The sequence below is a fragment of the Dromiciops gliroides genome, chromosome 2 (assembly GCF_019393635.1).
Source record: "Dromiciops gliroides isolate mDroGli1 chromosome 2, mDroGli1.pri, whole genome shotgun sequence".
Taxonomy (NCBI): domain Eukaryota; kingdom Metazoa; phylum Chordata; class Mammalia; order Microbiotheria; family Microbiotheriidae; genus Dromiciops; species Dromiciops gliroides.
The window spans coordinates 144,775,944-144,799,924 of NC_057862.1; the positions used below are offsets into that span (position 1 = coordinate 144,775,944).

At 35.1% G+C, this 23,981-nt stretch overlaps 1 protein-coding gene across 1 annotated transcript in view; it reads right to left on the reverse strand.

Moving 5' to 3' along the window:
- The window catches only part of VPS13C (vacuolar protein sorting 13 homolog C), a 206,614-nt gene that overhangs the window by 24,385 nt on the left and 158,248 nt on the right, over window positions 1-23,981 (reverse strand). Inside the window, exons 71-81 of the mRNA XM_043981954.1 lie at window positions 23,822-23,891; window positions 22,706-22,817; window positions 22,437-22,550; window positions 18,288-18,427; window positions 13,722-13,803; window positions 12,989-13,102; window positions 10,896-10,971; window positions 6,764-6,927; window positions 5,895-5,940; window positions 1,459-1,582; window positions 244-358 (exon numbers count right to left, since the gene is read on the reverse strand). Of these exons, the coding sequence (XP_043837889.1) occupies window positions 244-358; window positions 1,459-1,582; window positions 5,895-5,940; window positions 6,764-6,927; window positions 10,896-10,971; window positions 12,989-13,102; window positions 13,722-13,803; window positions 18,288-18,427; window positions 22,437-22,550; window positions 22,706-22,817; window positions 23,822-23,891 (1,157 nt within the window). The remainder of the gene's footprint in view (window positions 1-243; window positions 359-1,458; window positions 1,583-5,894; window positions 5,941-6,763; window positions 6,928-10,895; window positions 10,972-12,988; window positions 13,103-13,721; window positions 13,804-18,287; window positions 18,428-22,436; window positions 22,551-22,705; window positions 22,818-23,821; window positions 23,892-23,981) is intronic.

Sequence of the window (23,981 nt, forward strand, 5' to 3'; positions counted from 1 at the left end):
TCATATTACGTGGCTTCATTTAATATTCATATTCTTCCCTGTCCAAGTTATGCTTTTCAAAGTAGACAACTGCTGATAGCTCCCATTCAAAGTGTTGTTATTAAATCAATCCCCAAAGAAATCCAATAACCAGGGCCAACTAACCTACAAGAACAACCCAATGAATGTGGTACAACACAAAACTCCCCTGAAATCTAAAGATCCAAACATAACTCCCGAATGACAAAAAAACATAGTAATTACCTCAAATAAATCATGACCCTCAGATTCACTTCTGTCATATGGTCTTATGATCCCATCTTCATGGATCAGGCGAGGAGGGCGGAGACTACATACATCTTCAGTTGATTCTGCTGCCCTATATGAACAAAAAAAGTAAAAATCAGACAAATCTGGTGTAGTGAATTTGGAGTCCAGACTAACACTCACATCCCACCCTGAGCACTAAATGTGTGACCCTGGCCAGTCACAGCTCCTGGTGCATAACAAGCACTTAGTAAATGCCTGCTGACTGAATGACTCTGTGGCTTAGCTGCCTCATGGGAGGATGGACTCAAGGGGCCATCAGGTCTCTTTCAGCTCTAAAACTATGACCAATTGTTCCACAGAGCTGATTAACATCCTACCATAATCCCAGCCTCAACAGCCTTTAGAAATGAAATGAAGTAATAACAACAGCTTTAATGGGCAATGGATAAAGAACTGCAGAGAAGATGACCAGAAAGAAAAGGAAAAAAAACCAAACCCTGAAAAACATGTACTTTCAACAGACCAATAAAAATGTCACGTCAGAAACCACACAGAAGAAAAAACCTAACCTGAAGAACTAGCTAACCTAATCTGTACTACCACGATACATGGTGTGGCATAGTGACTAGAAAGCTGATCCTCTAGTTGGAAGACCTGGGTTCAAGTTATGCTTTTGATACCTACTACCTGTGTGACCCTGGATATATCACTCAGTACTCAGTGCTCAGGGTAACTTTAAGACTGTATGCTGCAGAAAGACAGGCCTGTATTGGGAAAAAGATTTTCCTCATGAAGGAGATCCCCATACTGAGAAAAATCAGAAGTCTAACTAGTCCCTCCAACAAAAGTACTATCACAGTTTTAATCTGCATTTTCTCATACATATTAAAATGTTCAAACATCAGTATAAAACTCATGTTTGTTAATATACTTGGTTACTTGTTATAAAAGCTAACATCTTCTTTATGCATTGGATACTGGTAGTGACAGGGATTTATTTAGATATAACCCTATGGCTAATAACTACACATCTGAAAAAAAAAAAAAGCAGCTCATTACCTCAGTATTCTCTGCTCCATTTTTAAACACATGTGCCCATAAAAATTAAGTTTTTTTGGTCTATATGACCTTTGTTGAAATAACTAAATACAGTCATTTTTAAAACCTTATTAAGAAACCATACTTTTCTCTAAAACATTTTTTTTTTACCTCTGAATTCCTTGGAAGGTACTGCTGGCCATATCAATGATGCCACCAGTTGGACGAGCAACAGCACCCACAAGGCCTTTTCCAATTCCTTTAAAGAATCCAGCTGCTCCTTCCTTTTTGGCTCCTTCAGATAACAAGAAGATAATAAGATACATTTTACTTACTGAGTTCTGACTAGTTAAAAAATACAACACAACTTTGTATCCACAAAATGCAGAGCAAAATAATGAATTCTTTAATAAAGCAAATTTTTAGAACTGAGCCTTCTAAGATACAAATTTAGTTCCATTATGCAAAAGACCTAAGAATCCAGCTCAGAGTGGAAGGTGTAAGAAGACAGTAGACAATTTGCCCTCTTTAAGCCTCAAAAGAAGAATTAGCAACCCCTCCAACTTTTTTTTTTTTTAAGAAATAGGAATAGATGAGCCAGAGGGGAAGAATTATCAAAATCTCATGATGCATTATCTGGGGCAGAACCAAGATGGCAAAGGAAAGGCAGTGACTCATCTGAGCTCTCCCCAAGACCCCTCCAAAAACCTTCAAATAATGCCATAAGACAATTTCTGGAACAGCAGAACCCACAAAAGGAAAGGGTGAAATAATTTTCCAACCAAAGACAACTTAGAGGGATGGTAGGAAAAATTTGTTGCACCCAAGTGAGAATGGAGTACAGTCCAGTGCAGGCTGCACCAGAGCAGACCCAGCCCCAGAAAACCAGAATAAGGCTTTGGGAACCACTGAATTTGCAGCAGCAGTGGCTGCTTCTGGAACTCTCAGCCCACAGACAATGGCGGGGGGGGGGGGGGGGGGAAGGGGGTCAATCGACCAGAAGGAGATTATAGGGTTCTATTTGCTAGCACTGAGGCAGGACTCTGTTGCTTTGCTCATACCCAGATCCAGGTTGCAGTCTTGTGTGGCAGTCCCAGGGGGCTGGGAGGAGCACTAGCACACAAGAGCTTGTGGCCACAGCGGAACAGGTACTCTCAGCACAGCTCCAGGGCAGAAAAGCAAGCTTCTGGCCGTGCACAAACCAGAGCACAGGCCAGGAGATTAGTAAACACACCTCTCCTTAGATCATACTACCTTGGAAAAACTGAAAACTTACAGGTCTCTAGAAATATCTCTGAAAACAGCTCCACAAACCCCCTGAAGCTTGGGACAGTGTACCCTCCACCCTGGAAGCAGAGCATCACTTTAACAAACAATCAAGAAAGAGGCTAGGGAAATGAGGAAACAGGAAAAAAATGTGACCATAGAAAGTTATTATGGTGAGAAGGAAGATCAAAACACACCCTCAGAAGAAGAAAATAAAGTCAAAGCTCCTATATTCAAAGCCTCCTAGAAAACATGAATTGGTGTCAAGCCATAGAAAGGCTCAAAAAGGACTCTGAAAATAAAGTAAGAGAGACAGAGGAAAAAATGGGAAGAGAAATGGGAGTGATGCAAGAAAATTATGGAAAAAAAAAGTCAACAGCTTGGGAAAGACACAAAAAAATAAGGAAGAAAATAGCACCTTAAAAACAGACTAGGCCAAATGGCAAAAGAGGTACAAAAAGCCAATGAGGAAAAGAATGCCTTAAAAAAGTCAAACTAGCTAAATGCAAAAGGAGGTAAAAAAGCTCACTGAAGAAAATAACTCCTTAAAAATTAGAATTGAACAAATAGAAGTTAATGACTTTATGAGAAATCAGGAAACAATAAAACTAAACCAAAAGAATGAAAAAGTAGAAGTCAATATGAAATGTCTCACTGGAGAAACAACTGACCTGGACAAACAGATTCAGGAAAGATAATCTGAAAATTACTGAACTACCTGAAAGTCATGATCAAAAAAAAAAAAAAGCTTAGAAATCATCTTCCAAGAAATTATCAAGAAAAACTTCTGTATTATTCTAGAACCAGAGGGAAAAAAATAAATTGAAAAAAATCCACCAATCACCTACTGAAAGAGATCCCAAAATGAAAACTCTCAGGATTTTATAGCCCAGTTCCAGAGTTCCCAGATCAAGGAGAAAATATTACAAATAGCCAGAAAGAAACAATTCAAGTTCTGTGGAGCCACAGTCAGGATAACACAAGATTTAGAAGCTTCTGCAATAAAGGATCAGAGGGTTTGGGGAATATGATATTCCAGAGGGCAAAGGAACTGGGATTACAACCAAGAATCACCTACCCAGAAACTGAGTTTAATCCTTTGGGGCAGGGGGGGTAAACGGGCATTCAATGAAAGAGAGTACTTTCAGGCATTCCTGATGAAAAGACCTGAACTGAATAGAAAATTAGACTTTCAAATACAAGACTCAAGAAAAGGATAAAAAGGTAAACAGGAAAAAGAACTCAGAAGGAATCTAAAAAGGTTAAATTGTTTATATTCCTACATGGGAAAATGATATTTGAAACTCATAAGACCTTTCTCATTATGAGGGCTGTAGGATGGAGTATATTTAGACAGATGGCACAGGAGTAAGTTGAATATGTAGGGATAATTATCTTAAAAAATAAAATAAAGGAGTGAGAGAAGAATGTACTAGGAGAAAGGGAAAGGGAGAGATGGGATGGGATAAGAGGTAAGAAAAAGCTTATAGAGTGAAGGGGAAGATGGGGGAAGGGGAAGTGAATGAACCTTACTCTCATCAAAACTGGTTCAAAGAGGGAATAATATACACACTCAATTATGTATAGAAATCTACCTTACCCTGCAAGAAAGTAGGAGGGGAAGGGGTTGGGGGGAGGGTAATAAAAGGGAGGGAAGGCAGGGGGAGGGGGTATTCAGAAGCAAAACACTTTTGAGGAGGTAAAGGGTGAAAGGAGAGAATAGAGTAAACAACATGGGGAGGGAATACAATGGAGCAAAATACTGTTAAGTGATAATAACTGTAAAAAAGAATTTTGAAGCATGTTTGTCCGATAAAGACCTCAGTTCTTAAACATACAGAGAACTGAGTCAAATTTATAAAAAAATAAGAGCCATTCACCAATTGAAAAATGATCAAAAGATAAGGAACAGTTTTCAGTGAAGTAATCAAAACTATCTAAAGTCATATTAAAAAAATGCTCTAATTCTCTATTGATTGGAAAGATGCAAATCAAAACAATTCTGGGTTACTATTTCATACCTATTAGATTGGCTAATAGAACAGAAGAGGAAAATGACAAATATTGGAGGGGATGTGTGGAAAATGAGACATTTAATGCACTGTTGTTGGAGCTGTGAACTGACTCAACCATTCTGTAGAGCAATTTGGAACTATGGCCAAAGGACTATAAAACAATGCAAATTCTTTGACCTACCAATACCACTAATAGGTCAGTATCTAAAAAGAGATAAAAAACAAAAAGGAAAAGGACCAATAGGTCCAAAAATATCTAGAGCAGCTCTTTTCTGATGACAAAGAATTGGAAATTGAGGGAATGCCCATCAATTGGGGAATGGCTAAACAAATTGTGGTATGTGATTATGATGTGTTATAAGAAATGTTGAGAAGGATGCTCTCGGAAAAACCTAGACTTACATGAGCTGATACAAAGTGAAATGTACTGTGTACAAAGTAATAGCAATACTGTAAGATGACTTAGCTGTCGTTAAATAAATAAATAAATAGAAATTATGGTAATGTTTTACATACTTGCACATGTATAACCTATACTGATTGCTTGCAACCTTGGGGAGGGAGGAGGGTAGTGAAGGAGGGAATGAGAGATAGAATTTGGAACTCAAAACAATTAATCAATCAATCAATAAGTAAATAAATAAATAAACAAACAAATAAATAAGATGACTTAGCTGTTCTCAGCAATACAGTGATCCAAGACACCTCTGAAGGACTTATGATAAAAAATACTATTCATCCCTAGAGAAAGAACTGATGGTGTCTGAATACAAATTGAAGCATTTTTTTTTTTGCTTTATTTTTCTTGAGGTTTTTTGGGGGGGAGGGGGAGTTATGTTTTCTTTATAACATGCCTAATATGAAGATGTTTTGCATGACTGCACATGTATGACTTATACTGAATTATTTGCCTTCTCATAGGGGGAGGGGATTAGGGGGAAGGAAGGGAGTGAATTTCGAATACAAAGTTTTAAAAATGGATGCTGAAAATTGTTTTTATATGTATTTGGGAAAAATAAAATGCTAAACACATTACTAAAAAATAAATAATAAAGGATCCCAAGCAAGAAAAAAATCCCTATGCATAATCAACCTTATTTTACTAGCTGAGGCAGTAACAATACATATAATTAGAATCAACTACTCGTGTGTGCTCACAGATTTTCTAGCTCACAGCATGAGAAAAATATTCAAAGTATTCTCAGTTTGGGACCAGTATTCAGTTGTCAATAATTCAAGAAAGATCATGTTAAAGGAAATTCTATCTTTTCATAGCATATAAAGGTGTTTCTAACATAGTTTATCAAAGAAATATTTTCATCCTACCTTCCATAGGCTTGGTAATTATTCCAGTCACACCACCTACAATCCCCTGAAAGAGAAATCAATGATCTATTCAATTAAAGATGTCTTAACTGTAAATGGCCACTAGATGTCTCTGCTACCATATTAAATTCATTTTTGTGTAATTTTATTAGCAGGTATCATTTGACTATAGTTGCTAATAAAAACAAGATCTTTGATATTTTATGCCTAATATCAAATTGTGTGAGAGGTCTCTTAATAAAATAAAACAGTTAACTAAAATTAATAAGTGCTCTCATCTGAAAATACATTTCACATCTACTACATCCTCCATCTCTCTATTTAAAAAATAGCAATAAACAAATCTACTTTCACTCTATACTACTTCCCACCCCAATGAAAAAAGATAAAAATAAATTACTTATAACAAATATGCATAGTCAAGTAAAATAAATATCCCAAAGACTGTAACATATATATGTACATGTTGGTCATTTTGAACACTTAAGGTTATTACTTCTCTGTAATGATTATGCTTCATCATGCTCTGGAATAGGTCCTCTAGAATCATGAATGACAATCATTCATAAGCCTACCAATAATGCATCAATGCACCTGTTTTCTCATAGCCCCTCCAATATTTTATCATTTTTCTTTTTTCATCATCTCTGAGGAATAGGAGATAGAATCTCAGAATTACTTTAATTTGCATTTCTCTAATTAGTAGCGCTTTGGAGGGTTTTCTCCGTGGCTAAGTTCAGGCTTATCATTTCCTAACACAAATTAATTTATTAATACCCATAAACAAAATGTAGATTTCTACCACTGTCTTCATATTATAAATAAATATCAAAAAGCAGGTTCAATATTGATCCAAATGAACATAATACCTTCAGGAAGCCCTTTCCTCCTTTGGCTAGGCTGTCTCCAAAATCTTTAGGCTGACGGCCCATCTCTTCTCTTCGTTTTTGCTGATATTCCTTGTCCATTGTAATTGCAGCCAAACCTTTCCCAACAGAACCTGTTATTCGGGACACAACCCCTGCTGCTCCTCCTAGCATAAATAAAATGAAATTTAAAAAAAACACAAGAAGTAATAATTCCTTAAATGGTAATATAATACATGATTACCTGATATAAAACTGTGATTATTTCAAGATTCTACCTATCTCATATTTAGCAGTATGCAAAATTAATTAATATATTTGGAAAAATTCATTAGGAAGAAAAATAATCTAAAATATTTTTTGGAGATAATCCTCCTTACTTCTAAATTCTCAGTTTTTCTGGAATATAACTGTACAAAATAGTTTCTGATAATTTTTAAAAATTTCCTCTCTATTGTGATTTCATTTTGTTCACCTTTATTTTGGTAATTTTGGTTTTTGCCCTGTTCTTTTTTATTCATCTTAACTAAAAATTTATCCATTTTGTTAATCTTCAAAAAAAAAAAAAACAACTTTTAGTTTTGACTAATTCTCTAATTTTTATTTTCCATTTTATCCAATTTCTTTAATTTTCAAAATTTCTCAAACATATTTTGGATTTTTTTAACTTTCTGATTTTTGAAATTTCCTATTTAATTTTTTGGTAATATTTGTTGTCAGATATTTTTCTCTGAATATTATTTTGGCTACATCCTAGAAATTTTAGTAGGTTATCCATCTTTATCATTCTTTCATAAAATTATTAATTTTTGCTTTGTTTTTTGACCCATTCATTATGTCAACATTGCCCCCATTTATGCATGTGTCTTTTACTTATGTACCCTAATAGTTACTATTTTTATTGTGGTTTATATGTAGCTAGATGTATAAAGAACATGTTTAATATTTCTGCGTTTTAACTTTCACTTGCAATTTCTCTGGCCTAGCAATATTCTTTTTTTTTTTTAATTAAAGTACTATATGACACTGACAACGGGCATTTTTTAAAATGTTTCCATTCAGAAGATGCCATAGGTTTTTTAGCTCAAAAATCTCTAAATGGTTTGGTTCAGTTCTATATTTACTGATGTGGGATGGAATTTGGGTCAAACTGATTGTGAGTCGTCCCAAAAAGAATATCAGGACAGTGACTCAGTTTCCCAAGGTTTACTGCAATACTGTGGGTGACCACAGAGAGAGAACCAGAGTAGTGGAAAGGTATTTCTCAAACAGTGAAAGAAAGGTCAATTATATTTATAGTATGGATAAATTGATTATTTCTATCCTTATGAGAACTGTCTAGTACCCAGCATAACACTGAAATTTACTAAATTGTCATTATATCTATCTCTTTTCAACTCATGAATTTAAGTGATGTGTTTATTGATTTTGGTACATGATCTACAGTTCCTTGAAGTATAATGAAATTTCCTTGCTTATCTCTTGATTTTGTTAATTTTTATTTTTGTTTAGTTTCGTAGGATGACTAACTCCTGCTTTTGGGATTAAACTGATTCACAGTAAATTTTGTGCCTATCTCCTTTTTTTCCCTGTCTTTATTTTTTTATATTTATTTACTGTGTGCAACAGATTGTTAGATATAGTTTTCTTATCCATTCTGCCATCCTCTTTGGTTTTATTAAATTATTTATTCAATTCACATTTAAAAGTGTTGCTTAAGGGCAGCTAGGTGGCACAGTGGATAAAGCACCGGCCCTGAATTCAAGAGTTCAAATCCAACCTCAGACACTTGACACTTACTAGCTGTGTGACCCTGGGCAAGACACTTAACCCTTGTTGCCTCGCCCCCCCACCCCCAAAAGAAAAGTGTTGATTAAACATGTGCGTTCTTTTATTTATTTCATATTTATTTTTATCCTTATTTATTTTTTCCTCTTTTAAGTTAATACTTGACCAATGGGATGTTTTGCTTATCCTACTACATTGCTAGTTTATCCCAAAAGGTTCTCCCCACTCCCACTCAAAAATCAAACTGCTCTTGCCCTCAAGGACCTCTAGTTCTATGTTCCCCTACTACTCAGGTTTCTATTTAGGAACTAGTACATCCCCTCCTCTCCGGGAGTAGGTTGCTGTGCAACCCTTTTTCTGAGAAGGTGGTTTCCCAATGAGTGAATTTTCCCCAAATAACCTTCTCTTCCATGGAAATGTTCTTTAGTAGCACCTTTCCCATTCTCAGCTCTATTTGTTATAACTTTTAGATCATGGAGGGATACCATGGTCTCTCTTTGTTCTTGAGAAACTTCAGCAAATCTTATTCGGGACAAATCCAGGGGAATAAAATAAATGGAAATAAGACTCTTTTGTCTAGCTTGGTGAAGGATTGATGGGATCAAATCACACCTAGATAATGGACTTTGCTTTGAGCAACTTGGGGAGGGAGGTCTTTTGCATTCTTTTCCCTGATATAATCCTTAGAGTTCATTTTAATTTAGACCACCTTCAAATCATGTCGACCAATGGAATCGAATGATGCTAACCAATTCGCTATGATCAATGTATCATGATCTGCCTCTATCAACAGGAGATACAAACCCTCAGGAGATGCCATTAGAGCCTTTTGGATTTTAGAGACTTACAACTCTTGGCTCTCTGGCTTGTAGGTCTTCTGAACTCTTTTGGGTCTCCTTGAGACCACATGCTGTGTCTCTGCAAGGCAGCATGGGACTTTTCTCCTGCTTCCACTAACTGCCATGCTGAAGCTCTCTCCCTGTTTTCTCTACCATGCAGTCTGAGACTATGAGAAGTTAGGGAGACTCATGGTCAATCCTTTACTGGTATATGTGGGGACCAATTTTTAATTGGGGAGTGTTAGCTAAGCAGCTTGCCGCAATATTGGGGCAAGGAAGGAGACCAGCAGCCTCCCTCAAAACAGAACAGGATTTATTTTAACAAGAACGAACTTAAAAAAAAAAAAAACCACAAACAGGATCAGTAGGATCAAGGAAAAGGAAATAAAATGGGGAAAGGGAAATTATACAACCTGAAAAATACCACCACCCGGGAATCAGCTGAGAATACACAGCAGAGCTCCTGTTGCCTTCCAGCTTCCAGTCAGAATGCCAAATTCTTCCGTTCCCAGAAACCCCACACAGCCCCCAACCAATTGTCTGGCTGCTCTGACAGTCACATGACTGCCCTCACTAGGCTTCCAATCATTATAATTTTGCCAGACCCATATAGGCGTCGGCAAGTGGTGATGACGTGAAGTGCCAGTGCCATGGCAACGGCTACAACCAATGGGTGGAGCACCGTGCAGTTTGTGGAGCCCCAGGCCAGTGAGTGCCGAGGCATAAAAACCTCAAATAACAATTAATTATTTACATATATAATAAATTAAAATATGTTTACCCAAAGCTGAAATATAGCAAGAGCAATTAATTTTTTAAAATACACTTCAAATGTTTGGGCAAAACCAGTGTCTATCTTTTTTTGCAGAACTGAGCATGTCTGGGCAAGGTCATTGCCATGGAGGATTCCTACCTATGGATCCTGAATCACCAGGTTGAGCTCGTTTGGGTTTATGAGGTAGGAGCATGGAGTTAGTTGGAGGTAGGAATGCTGGACAAAAGCTCTAAGTATTTATCAATGGACTTTTAACCTTGTCTAAGGGATTATGTCTGATTATCTTGTTGATTCAGCTGAAATTACTTTAAACCTGGATGATAATAGTAACAGTAAAAAATACTATTAAAAGCTAGCATTTATATATAGTGCTTTAAATTTTAAAAAGCACTTTACAAATGTTAACTTAGTTGACTAATATAATTCACTAATTTTGAGGTTTTTATTTTAGAAAGTTTATATTAAGTATAATATAGTAAGTTATATTAATTCTCTGGCTATTTTGCTAGTCATATTAAATTTCTCTAAAATGAATCAACCCAGGATAGTTGAGTGATAGGAAGAACCACAGGCTGTTATCTTAAAATTATCTTTCACTTAAAGGCAAGAGAATAAGTAATTTTTTTTTACTAAGAGGTACTAGTAGGAAAGACACCCCCATCTAATTAAATATGAACATTTTCTCATAAAATGTCATTTGGTGACTATAATGAATAAATGAAATGCCACATACCTACAGTATGGCCAAAGAGACTTCTTACTCCGATTACTAACCCCTCAGCAAACTCTTCAGGACCTTGAACAGCTCCCTGGTTAAAAAATTTAAGTTTAATGTCTCACACTTTGCTTTAATGGCCTCTATTCATACTTTTAGGACTGATAAAAACATCCATATTTTTCCAGAGAGAACCTTCCAAAATATCTTGAAAATTCCATTTAATGCCATGTTTAATCATTCCTCTCATAGAAGAAAATTTATTGAGTATGTAAGGGTCATAACATCCTTAACTCTAAAAGGATTTTGTCAAACTCTGTCATATATTTTGAGCACACCCCAAGGAAGAAAGAGCACAGGACATACAATTCCTGCTTGAAATAACTATTGGAGTTTATAGGCTTTTCAACAGAGAGGCTTGGGAAAGCTGAATCAACAGAGTGCTGATATCGAGACTCAAGAGTATAAAACTCAAATCTGAAATATAAGAAACTCATTTTCTTTAATTTATCTTTCTTAACTCTTTGCTCTCTTACAACCCTCAGAAAGGAGTTCTTAGTCTTCAGACCTACATGAATTTGGTGTTTTAATATTTTGAGAATTGTATTTCAATATAACTAGATTCCTTTTTTAATCCTATGTATTTTATTTTATACATTTAAAAACATTACTCTGCCTCCATACACATACAAAAAAAGATGGACCATTGCCTCACAGTGAACACAGAGCAGCAAGAATAAACTTCCACTGTAGAGGGAAGTCTAGGGCAACTGTGCTGACCAGATTTGTCCTCCACTGTGGCTGCCAGGCAGGAGGAAATAGAGAAGTGTGAGCCCTTCTGCCTGTGGAGCACTCTCAGGGCAGCAGAGTTCCTGGTTTCAGTTACAGGGCAGAAAGGACTACTGTAATTTGAAGCCACCAGGACTACATGGAGCAAGAGAATTTGAGGATGGTGTATTTAGGGGCCTTAGGAATAGAGAGTCAAGTACAAGGTTGAGCCCTGGAATACTCCTTAGAAAATAACAGTAAGAAGGACCTAAGGGTCCTTCCCCAAATCTCAGGACTTGATTATATTAATAGCTGTTAAAAACAAAATAGAAGTAAAAATGAGTAAGCAAAGGAGAAATAACCCAACCACAGATAGTTAGAATGGGAAGAGAGAAGTACTGGATTCATATTCAGAAGAAGACAGTAGAACTAAAAAAAGTCCACTTCTTTAAGGAAAAATGCCAAACACAAGCACAAGAGTTCTTGGAAGAATTTAAAAGGCCTTTAAAAATCAAATAAGAGAGATTGAAGAAAAATTAAGAGCAATTCAAGAAAATTAAGAAAATTGTGAAAGAGAGTAACCAACTTGAAACAGAGAATCAAAAACTTAGGGAAGAAAATAATTCCTTGAAAACTAGAATTGGGCAAGGGAAAGCTAATGATGCCACAACACACTAAAAAATAATAAAATCAAAGAATGAAAAAATAGAAGAGAATGTGAAACATCTCATCAGAAAAACAACGGATCTGGGAACAGATCAAGGAGAAATAATACAAGAACAGTTGGATGATGTGAAAATTATGATTTAAAAAAAAAGAATCTTGATACAATATTACAAAAAGAAGGTAAAAAATACACAGCAGAAAACAAAAGAAACCTACAAGGAAGCAAAGAAAAGCTGGGCAGCTTCAAAAACAAGGTTGTCTTTATATACAGTTTTCTTGAAATGGAAATTTACTGTTTTATATTGAATCCTCTTATGTTCTCTTTTTTCTCTTATTCGTATTTGTTTAAATGAATAAAAAATTTACAAAATAAATAAAAATAAAAACATTGTTCTGAGAGGAGATGCATAGATTTTACCATACTGACAAAGAGGAGCATGACACAAAAAGGGCTAAGAATGCCTACCTTAAAAAAATGAATTAATGAATTAATTTTTTTTAAAAAAAGAATGCCTACCTTAGAGATATATACTACTAGGTCCTTTAAAGAGTCCAGGTAATGTTGAAAGCAAATTCAAACCTGTCAAAATAGTTTAACCCTTTGAATGCTTCATTAATTCATCCAAACTTAATCCTACTTTGGTTTGCCTGGAGTCAAAACAAAGAGAATTAAATACCTGAAAAGGTTCATAGAAGAGTGCTTCAACACCTTCAGACAGGCCTCTAATTAATCCAAATGGATTTCCAAGTACATCTAAGCCCAATACAAGGACATACATCTGCTTCAAAAACTAGAGAATAAAAGAAAGCATCAATACAGTCTTTGCAGTTATTTATTTGTTTAGTATTAACAGAAGAAATAATGATACACTTTTAAAACAACAGTACTAGTTAAGCTGAATCTTCTAGTTAAGGGGAAAAGTAAGATGGGCAATATTTGGAAATCAGAGCAAAAAGGAAGTGGAATGGCAGTACCACAAGTAAGTGATACTTTAATATTACATACAGTATAGAAATCGTACCCAAGAAGCCCTAAATAGTCAATGGGATCCTAAGAATAGACTTAATAACAGAATATCCTAAGATTGCCTAAGTCTTTTTTTTTTTATATTGAGTTACAAGATTCCCCTTGTACAACTTAAGGGCTAGATTTTCTTCAGGTTCAAACTATTCCCAGATGGCTCCACTTTTTGACTCCTTAGAGCCTTAAGAGCCTACGAGGTACTTAAAAAAACAAGCATCCTAAAGAAATGTTTTGTTGAAAAAATTTACACATAAGAAAGAAAAAGTTAAGTAAGGAAACACATTATTATTATTCAAGCAAGGTATCAAGTAAATAATTAGGTAATCACCAGATTACCTGGGCAAATGAAAATGGGGACATTTGTAATTCTCAAAATCAGAAATTACCTGCTCACTGTAGTACCTGACAACACTCCACATGAGCTGATCTCTCTTGTAGAACTGATACTGAACCTCATAGTATGCAAGTCTGGAAAAAAAGTACACAGAGGAACTGTCATTCTTAATAACTGATACTTAATTTAAATACAACTGGAATCTTAACTACTTCCAAAAAAATTTTTTTTTTTTGGTGAGGCAATTGGGGTTAAGTGACTTGCCCAGGGTCACATAGCTAGTAAGTGTCAAGGGTGAGGCCAGATTTGAACTCAGGTCCTCCTGAATCCAGGGCCGGTGCTTTATCCACTGAGCTGCCCCTCAAAATTTTAACAATTAGTTTTGCATACTGGCCACACAAATTTGACAATTTCCCACTGTATACATTTATGGATTTCTCCAAATTTCCTTTTTAGTATTTCATTCTTATAAAAAATTTAGAAGAGAGATTTGATCTGATCTAGTACCTAAGAACCACTATAGCTTGAGGATATCTATCATCATTAATAAACAGATACTAAACTAGCCTGTATAGGGAAATCTCATCTTGACTACACTAATCAAGTATTTAAGATAATTTAAGGAGAAACTAGGTTAAAATTTACTTTTGTTTAACAAAACCCTTCTTCATAGAAAGTAGAAGACCTTAAGAAAACATTTACAATTTACAATACACTCAATCATTTAAGAAGTGCTTACTTACATGAAAACAAATGATCCTGCTAATTACAAAACATTTTTATCTTCTATAAAGGACTTTTAGGAAATTCTTTGACCCTACTTTGAGTTGCCCTATTTGCTAGAAGTGAGACCAACATACCTTTTAAAGAAATGTAGAATTAAAATGGGCTTTGTCTCCAATTGGCAGGAGTAACAATGGACTGGGAGTCTGTATTTAGAATCTATCATTTATTCTCTAAGTAAGCAAAGGTAGTTTATAGATGAGGAAATAAGGAAACTAAGGCATTAGACCACCACACTAGTCACCTAGCTGGTTCTTTCTATCTATTTCTCTCTTACTTCTTTAATCCTTCCTTTACACTGCTGCCAAAATAGTCATCTTAATGAGTGATCATGTCACTTCCTTATTCCAAAACTTTCAATATCTCCTATTGAATGAAACACAAATTCTTCTGCCTGACATTCAAATTCTCTCCATCATCTGGTGCCAAAGTGACCTTTCATGCATTTTATGCCCTAGCCAAACTGCAGCATTCACTGTTGCAATATTACCACTTATTCTCCTGTCTTCATGCATTTGTCTATTTCATCCTCCAAGTCTGAAAAATTTCTCTCACATGTCTGCCTTCTGACAATCATTCTGTCCTTCAAAGTCCAGAGCAAAGACAATACCTACATCCTTTCACAACCAAGTGAGAAGTTATTTATTCCTCTAGGAATCTTAATATTTACTTTTTAAAGGCTTCCTAAGCACTTCAACAACAATCCCCTGACATCTTACCAGCCACCGCAGTTCTGAAGCAGAAAGCAACCAAAGAAGCTTTAATACTTTCATGACTACAACTACTTCCCTGGGGAATGACTGCTTATTAGTGATTGTTTCAATCACCCATTATATCTAGGACCAGCTCTACCCAGGCGGCCCCTCATCCCCCATTCCCTACCCTAGCCCACTTTCAGTTCTGGAGCCACAATCAAGTCAACTCTGTAACCGTTTTCAAAAAAGGTGCATCATTCTACTCCCCTATGTCTCCACTCACCAGTCCCTTTACTTTACAAACCAAAATATCCCCTTATCACCCCTAGCCTAGATGTCTTATACCCTCATCTTCCCATATTAGAATGTAAGTTCCCTGAGGGCAGGGATTGCCTATAAATCACACAAATAACATTCCTGAAGATTTTTATAGATTTTTACATGTGATGTGGTATGATGTCACATGACATGACATATATACTATGACATGATGCAACAGCATGTGATGGAATGTGACATGGCATATAACATGTTATGCAACAGGGCTGTGATTACATGTGATGACATGAAATTTTACTGTAATATGTGATGACATGACATGAGACAGTCTACCTGACCAAACAAAATATAGATGAATAAAAGGATCAGAACACAGGGTATTAGAAAAAGCATCGGGCAGGGAGACAGAATGGGATGCAATATAAATAATATATGAATATAACATGACACATGGCATGTGAGATGAAATGCAATACAACACATGATTGAGCATGTGACACGATTATGATGGCATAAGATAAAAGCATTGGCACATAACATGGCACACTGTGTGGCATGACATGAGGTGGCATGTGACATGCAAATGACACATGACAGCCAAAAGATATTACATGACAGGGTGTTTCCCACAGCATTGTTACAATACAGGACATAAATGTGTGGCATGATGACTGCCATCAGCATGTAACTACAAGTGGCATGACATGTGATGTAGAGAATATGATGGTATGTGCCATGATGTGATCATGTGTTGCAATATAAACACTATATTAATATAACATGACATGGTGTGACATGATATGATATGATGTTGTATCGTGGTATATAAAAAATAATCTGGTATTTCATTAACATAGGGACCATCCTGGTATGGAAGTACTACCACCATCACAGGTTGTAACCACTCTCTGATTTAGTCTATTAGTAACAGGGAGATACATGAGGCACAAAAAATTAAGCAAAATTGTCACGGTCACCCAGCTTATTAAATAGCAGAGTATAAATGAGGGCCCAGATCCTCTGACTCCAAATACATGACTAAGACACTGTCCCTGGCCTTAGAGAGCTTATATTCTAGTAGGCAGATGATGCTGACACAAATGACTATAATAAACATAACCAAAATGCATTAAAGGTATCAAACTAAATGCTTTGTGGGGTCTGAAAGCTTCTTGCCTCTAACATGAGATATCAAGAGAAAATTTCTACAGCAGAAGATATTGGAGTTGGATTTTGAGGGTCAGATAAGAATTTAGCAAGCAAAGGTGGCAAGGGAAGAAATAATAAGTGTGATGTTTGAGGAAGATTATTCAAATGGCTTAATGTAGGATTGTTTGGGATAAAAATCATAAGCCTGAATAGCAAGAAACTATAGATTTCTAGTCATGAGCCTCCAGGCCCAATGAGAGGCTGAAGAAATGAGAGAAATGGACTCTGAGGAACATGATGATGGAAGACTCAGCAGGATTTAGTGACTGGCTAGAAATAAGAGTGTGTGTGTGTGTGTGTGTGTGTGTATGCGCATTCCCAATGATTAGGACAGTGTTTTGAGTATTTTGTATATACTAAGTCCTTAATAAATGCTTTTCCACTGATAATCATTAATTCCATGAAGCAATATTATTATCCTCTTTTGAAGATGAAGAAACTGAGGTTCAAAAGATTATGTAACTTGTTCATGGTAGTACAGTAAGAGGTAGAATTTTATCTCAGATCTCTTGACTTCATTCCTCTTTCCACCTTTCTCACACCACTCTCCTATGAAATTACATTACAGTTATTTATGTTAATGGCTCAATCTCTAATACTAGACTATAAGACTCCTTGTAGGCAGAAATTGATTGCTGTGTCTTTCATGTTCACATCCCTAGCACTTAGCCCAGTTTTTGTTGAAGTGAACTATATTTAAGATAGAGTTCATGTATTCCATATAGTCCAAAGTACTAAAAAATATGAGAGACAGTTTCTAGGTAATTAAACATTTTATTAATCATGCCAGCAATAACTAAGAAAAAGGGATCAGTGACACTTTCAAATGCTAAAGACCCTTCAAAAAATTCATTCAATGCATATATGCCCTTGGATGACTGGGTATTTCTGAAGATGGTAATCAACTTTTATTGGTTAACAAGTAATGAAAGAATGAATATTATAATGAGAGGTGGGCTTATTCTAATGAGGGTCTGGGGGACATGACTGATCATTCAGTCTTGGTCCAAGGGATTTACCTATACCTATATCACCCCATCTAGGATAATCTAGACAAAAGGGAGAATCTACTTTTTCCCAGACCCATCTGGGTAAAACACAATAGGCCAGAATCCATCAATTCCCCTAAACTAACATTTTTTAAACTTTTGAACAGAACTGAGTTTTCCCCTCATCAACCCTGCCTGAACAACCCACAGGAGCAGATTTAAGAATGAGGAAGTATAAAAGGGAAAAACTTTAGTCCCAATTCAATAATTGGTTATTAATATAAGAGAGAAATAATCATTTCTCTCAAAAACTTTAAACATAGTTTATGGCTTATAATTTGTTAGTTAGAATCATATCAGTTAAATTCTGGAATAAGGTATGATTCTACCTGAGTAACACAAAATAAGTAATGAATATAAGGTCACTATTCTCAACTACTACATATCTTATCTATGAAAGTAAGATGAGCCTAATAAATAAGACTATGTTGACAATGGGAATGAAATACTTATTTATTTATGAGTAACAAGAGTTAACATTTTTCCAAATTATCAGTAATATGCTATGCATGGTACAAATACATGAAAATTAATCATTAGAAACATAAGCTAATAAAATATAGCCTTCTGTGTTCTGTTTATTTGAGAATAACGCTTACTTACTTGAATATGAGGTCATCCACATCAGTCAGGGTAGCACCTATGCTTTTCAACAGCAGGTTCACAGAATGAAGTGCAATCATTTCCTGTTTTTCTTTGTCTGATTCTTCACCACCAGAACCCAAGGAAAGGCTTAAATGTAACTAAAAGAAAATGATTTTTAATAATGATATCCAAAAAACCTATGAGATTCTTTGTGTGAAACAGCTTACACATATAACCAACTTGTAGTTCTTTCAAAGAAAAATTTTCTCTGTAGGATACCAACAAAAACGATTTACAAATTGCTTAGTAATTCACTTAAAATATAAAATTTCAAACTGATTTTAAAATTGTTGAGAGTTCTATTATTTAGCAATATACCTATTTTTTCATTACAAGGCAGCTAAGAATACAAGCAATACAGATATGAAATGAGCTGAAATAACATGGTAAATCAGCTTCAATTCATCCATGTTTACTGGTTTCACCCAATTAACTAGACATCCATTTGTTGTAATGTTCTGTTGTTGAATGCACTGGTAATCCCCTTTTTAGAAAAATTGGGCATGTGCTCAACTCTAATATTTTGATGCCTCCTATGTTCTTTGTGACTTTTCAAAAATTATTAAGAATTATCTTATATGATATGATCAAAAACTGTGAATTACTGATGCAATAAAAGCATCTAGGTGGTATGGTGAATAGAATGTTTGACCCAAGTTCAAATATGGCCTCAGATGTTTACTAGCTGTGTGACCTTGAGTAAGTCATTTCACCTTTGTCTGCCTCAATTTCTTCACCTGTAAAATGGAGATGATAATAGCACCTACCTCCCAGGGTTGTGGTGAGGAGAAATTGAGAAAATCTATGTAAATAAATAGCTTCACAAACTTTAAAGCATCTTATAAATCCTAGTTATTATTAATAATTGACATTCTGATAGATATGTAATGAACAGCCATTCCACTGATTTTCTTTCTTTTCTCTCTCTCTCTTTTTTCCTTTTAAAGATGATAAGATCTCAGTTCAATATAGTGAAAGAGTTCCAAATTCTGCATGGTTCCTTTTAATGACTTTGGAATGTCTTCCCACACGTAAATCATAAAAACATTCAAATCAAGTTTTTATTTAAAACCCAAATCTCCATTCATTCATTTAGCATTTATTGAGTAACTACTATAGACTATGCTAGATACTCTACTACTGTGGGAAAATAAGATATACACAAGTAAATACAAAATATATTAAGAGGAAATGCAAATTAATTTCTTCAAGTTTGGAGAGAGGCATACGTCAACTAGGGAGCTGAAGGGGAGGATCAAGAAAGGCCTTAAGTAGGCCATAGTATCTATGGAATCCATGAGGCAGAAGTAAAATAGGAAAAACATTTCAAGGCTAGGGGACAGCCTCTGCAGTCAAGTGAGAAGAACCAGGAGAAAATAAGGGAAACAAGTTTTAAAGACTTAAGAATTCTGATTGATGCAATGACCAGACATGATTTGGAAAAATTATGAAACATGCCTCCCATTTCTTGATTAATAGGTGATGGACTAGAGGTATGGACGAGACATACATTTTCAGACATGACCAACACGTAAAATTCGTTTTGCTTGACTATACTTACTTGTAACAAAGGAAGGGTTTTAATTTGTTTGGGGGAGGGGAAGGTAGAAGGAGTAAGTGGCTACTTATGCAAAAAGAAGAAAATAAAGAAAAAAGCACCAATGAAATTTTTTAAAAAACCATACAGACAAAAGTAGAAAAAAGTTCAGAAAGGATACAGATAAGCAGGGCAATGTTATTACTATATCGTTAAATTTAACATGTTTTTTAAAATTTTACATGTAAAAAAAATTTACAGTGCTATATATAATCCTGTTTTTCTGTTCTTTGTATACTGAAATGTTCATCTTTGGTAAACATTTGCTATGTTCATTAAAAAATGAAAAAAGCTCACATTTTGTATGTATTGTCACATGCAACTTAGATGAATATAAAATATTAGTGAGTAAGCATGTTTGCCTTGTAACCAATTCAGCAGGCTATTTCAGGTAGTTGTATGAGGACTGCTTTGTATTTATTCTTAGCTACCTACTAATGATGCAACAAAATATAAGAATTTCTATAAAAATGCATAGCGTTAGGTGGTGCAGTGGATAAACCACCAGCCCTGGATTCAGGAGGACCTGAGTTCAGATCCAGCCTCAGACACTTGACACTAGCTGTGTGATCCTGGGCAAGTCACTTAACCTCCATTGCCCTAAAAACAAACAAACAAACAAAAAAATGCATAGGGGCAGCTAGATGGCGCAGTGGATAAAGCACTGGCCCTGGATTTAGGAGGACCTGAGTTCAAACCCGGCCTCAGACACTTAACACTTACTAGCTGTGTGACCATGGGCAAGTCACTTAACCCCAATTGCCTCACCAAAAAAAAAAAAAAATGCATAGTGTTCTATGTCTATGAAATGCTTATTGAAATGTGCAAGGCTTTTAGATTTTTTGATATCCTAAATGATTATTTCTTAAATTTATAATCTTCTATTTTGTAACATTGTAGGAAGACAAGGGCAAAAAAATTTCTATGTAAGACTAAATATATAAATGCAATGAACCAATTTTCCTTTATTATTTAGTCATTTTCTAAGTATTTTGCAAGAAGAGTTGGGGAAGACTACTTGGAAAAGGGTACTGGCAAGACAAGCATATGATAATTTTTTTGTTTTCAACATATCCATCTGTCTACCTCCAGTAGAGTCGTGAAATATCACATTCACATTTTTGTCTGTGTATTATATGGTTCTTGTCCAAGAAATGGCTTTGGTAATAGGGTTCAAATATAAACCCATAGCACCTATAGTTTGTATACCCCCCTCAGGGTACAGCCCTTTTGAAATATAGGGGGGGAGAAATTATGGTTTATACCTTTCACAAACAATTCCCAGTGGTTTTTCATGACTATTCATATATAACTTGTTTTGAATTGCTTGAGTTCTTATGGGTGGGAGGTGGGAAGGGAGGGAGATTAGTTGGAACACAAAGTTTTTAAAAATTGATGTCAAAATTTGTTTTTACATATATTTTGGAAAATAAAATTCTATTCAGAAGAAAAAAAACTAAAAAAACAATTCCCAGTGTACTTTAGAGTAATAAGTAAATTTCTATCATCTCTAACAAAGTATACAATTTTTCTTTCAAAAAGAGAAAAATTACCAAGTTTGACTCTAATTGTCGCTGAGTACCCAACCAGGCTGATCTGTCAATTCAGAATAAAGAGATAATCAATTCTATTTTTTACATATCTTTCTAAACAATTGTTTAGCTCAACCAACTAAGTTAAAATGGTCAAATCAGTTGGTGTGGAATTATATAGTCATGGATTAAATTCAGGATCTTAAGATTTTTTTAAAAAGATATTCTGTTATTCCTTTAGCCCATGGCATGAGTTTATAGTGTTAGAGTGGGAATCATACATAAGATATATTTCTCTAAGGAAGCTAAAAAGAAAAATAAAAAGGAGAAAAGCAAGGGGGACCATGAAGTTCAAATTTAAGGAAGTGAAAGGAATCCCATTTTCCTTTCACTGGGTTCTAACAAAATTTTAGAGAAGGAAAACCACAGCAACACTATATACCAACTTCAGCATTTTCCCATAGTGATGAGAATGCCCATTAAGACTTTCTGTTTAGACAGAACTTCTTTCTGGCCAGAACTGATCCATTAAATGTTGGCTGACACTTCCATGCTTAATTAGGAAAATCTTTTGTTAGGTAGTTCGTTAACTAATCAATGAACTAAAAGGGCACTGTTAATTTAGAAATGAATGGGGCAGCTAGGTGGCTCAGTGGATAAAGCACCAGCCCTGGATTCAGGAGTACCTGAGTTCAAATCTGGCCTTAGACACTTGACACTTACTAGCTGTATGACCCTGGGCAAGTCACTTAACCCTCATTGCCCCACAAAAAACAAACAAAAAGAACTGAAGAATATGCAGAAGTAATTTCTTTGTAGGACACTAAGTCATTTACATGTTAAAACATGATTACACAGTTTCCTTTATCAGATAAATCCTTAAGTCCACCTGATTGAACTTTTTACCCCTAAATTTCAAAATGAATACTTATTATGTAATAATTTGTTTCCCATATTCCAATAATAATTATAGCATACCTTAATGGGAGAAATATGGAAATGTTCAAAGAAACTGAGACTTGATATGTCCGTCATGGATGTTTCCATTAATTCAGTATTTAGAGCATCAATATCTTGCTGGATTAATTTAGTCTAGAAGAAATGAAATGATTAACAGAAATTCTTAATCTTATTTTTAAAAAAATCCATTCAATAAAAACATCTAATTTGAATTACTTAACACTTCATGTTTTTCTAAGAGACAAAAGTGAAACTATATGAGATTCTCAATGAAAATTTATGATTACCCTTTTCCTTTCAGCTTCAGGGTCAGTGGCTGGTGTGAAGAGTGCAAGGATTGCACCTAAGAATCCTTGGTCAATTTTCAAAGCCATTTCTTGGATAAGAACCATAAAATACCTAGAAAAAAACAGAATAGTTATTAAAGGCAAATAATAACCTTTCCTATAAACACAATAATTATACTAACATATTTTCAGCAATAATTAAAGAGAACAACTAGAACAACGTTGATAGAGCACAGTGCAATTTACTCCATTCCTTACTTGTTTTTCACAACAGTACTGTTACATTTCTATATGTATATCTCATCTCTGTATGAAGAAACTGAAGCCCAGAGAGGGAAAGGGACTTATGAGTCCTAGGTGAGTGATTTCCTACTTCTGGGCAAAGTACACAGTGGAAGGCTGCTACTTCATCTGCTAAGGGCTCTTTTGTTAGGAGGTTAATGGGGTCCATGCAAAGGTGGAATGAACCATTAGAAAACCATTATTAGTATCATAGTTTAAACACTTATACCATTACTTAATTCATTATAAAAATCAGACCTAGATGGCTGGCAACATACCATATACTCATTTCTCACCAGTAATACAAATACAAACAAAAAGACAGCTCCTGCCCTCAGAAAACTTACATTCTAATGAAGGAAGACAACATATGAAAAGAGAGGTGAGTTGAGAGAAGGTACCCGCAATGAGAGCAAAATCCAGGGAATAATGAAGCATGAAGGGTCTGGGCCCTTGCTCAAAAGAAAGAGGAGACAAGAAATAGCCAATCTTTGGGAACCCTGGGTTAAAGCCCTACTTCTGACATAGATTAGCTCTGAACACTGAAAAGTCAATGAATCTTTGTGCTCAAAGCAACTCTCTAAAATTATAAATTACAGACAAGATGCCAATCTGCTTCAGTATACACACTCCAAAATTCCCATATGAATGAAAGCAGAAGTTCAAAACAAAAAATAGTAATCATCACCATAAAGTAGATTTCCACACTCAAATGGGGTAAAAAAAAGACTTTATATTAAAAATCAGTTTCTCAAGAAATTTATTATGACTTTATCAGAATGTTAGTAGCAATGTCAATGTTGACACATGTTAAAACTGCCTTCCTTTACTTACTTGAATTGCAGTACTTTACTATACTCATTAAATCTTGTGATGATGCTAGTATCAATAAATGGCCTGGGCTCTGAAAAGTAAAAAGATAAAATAATTGGTCTCTATACAAAAAAGTTAATATTTATTACCTTTAATAAACAGGTATCCTTCAAATTAACTC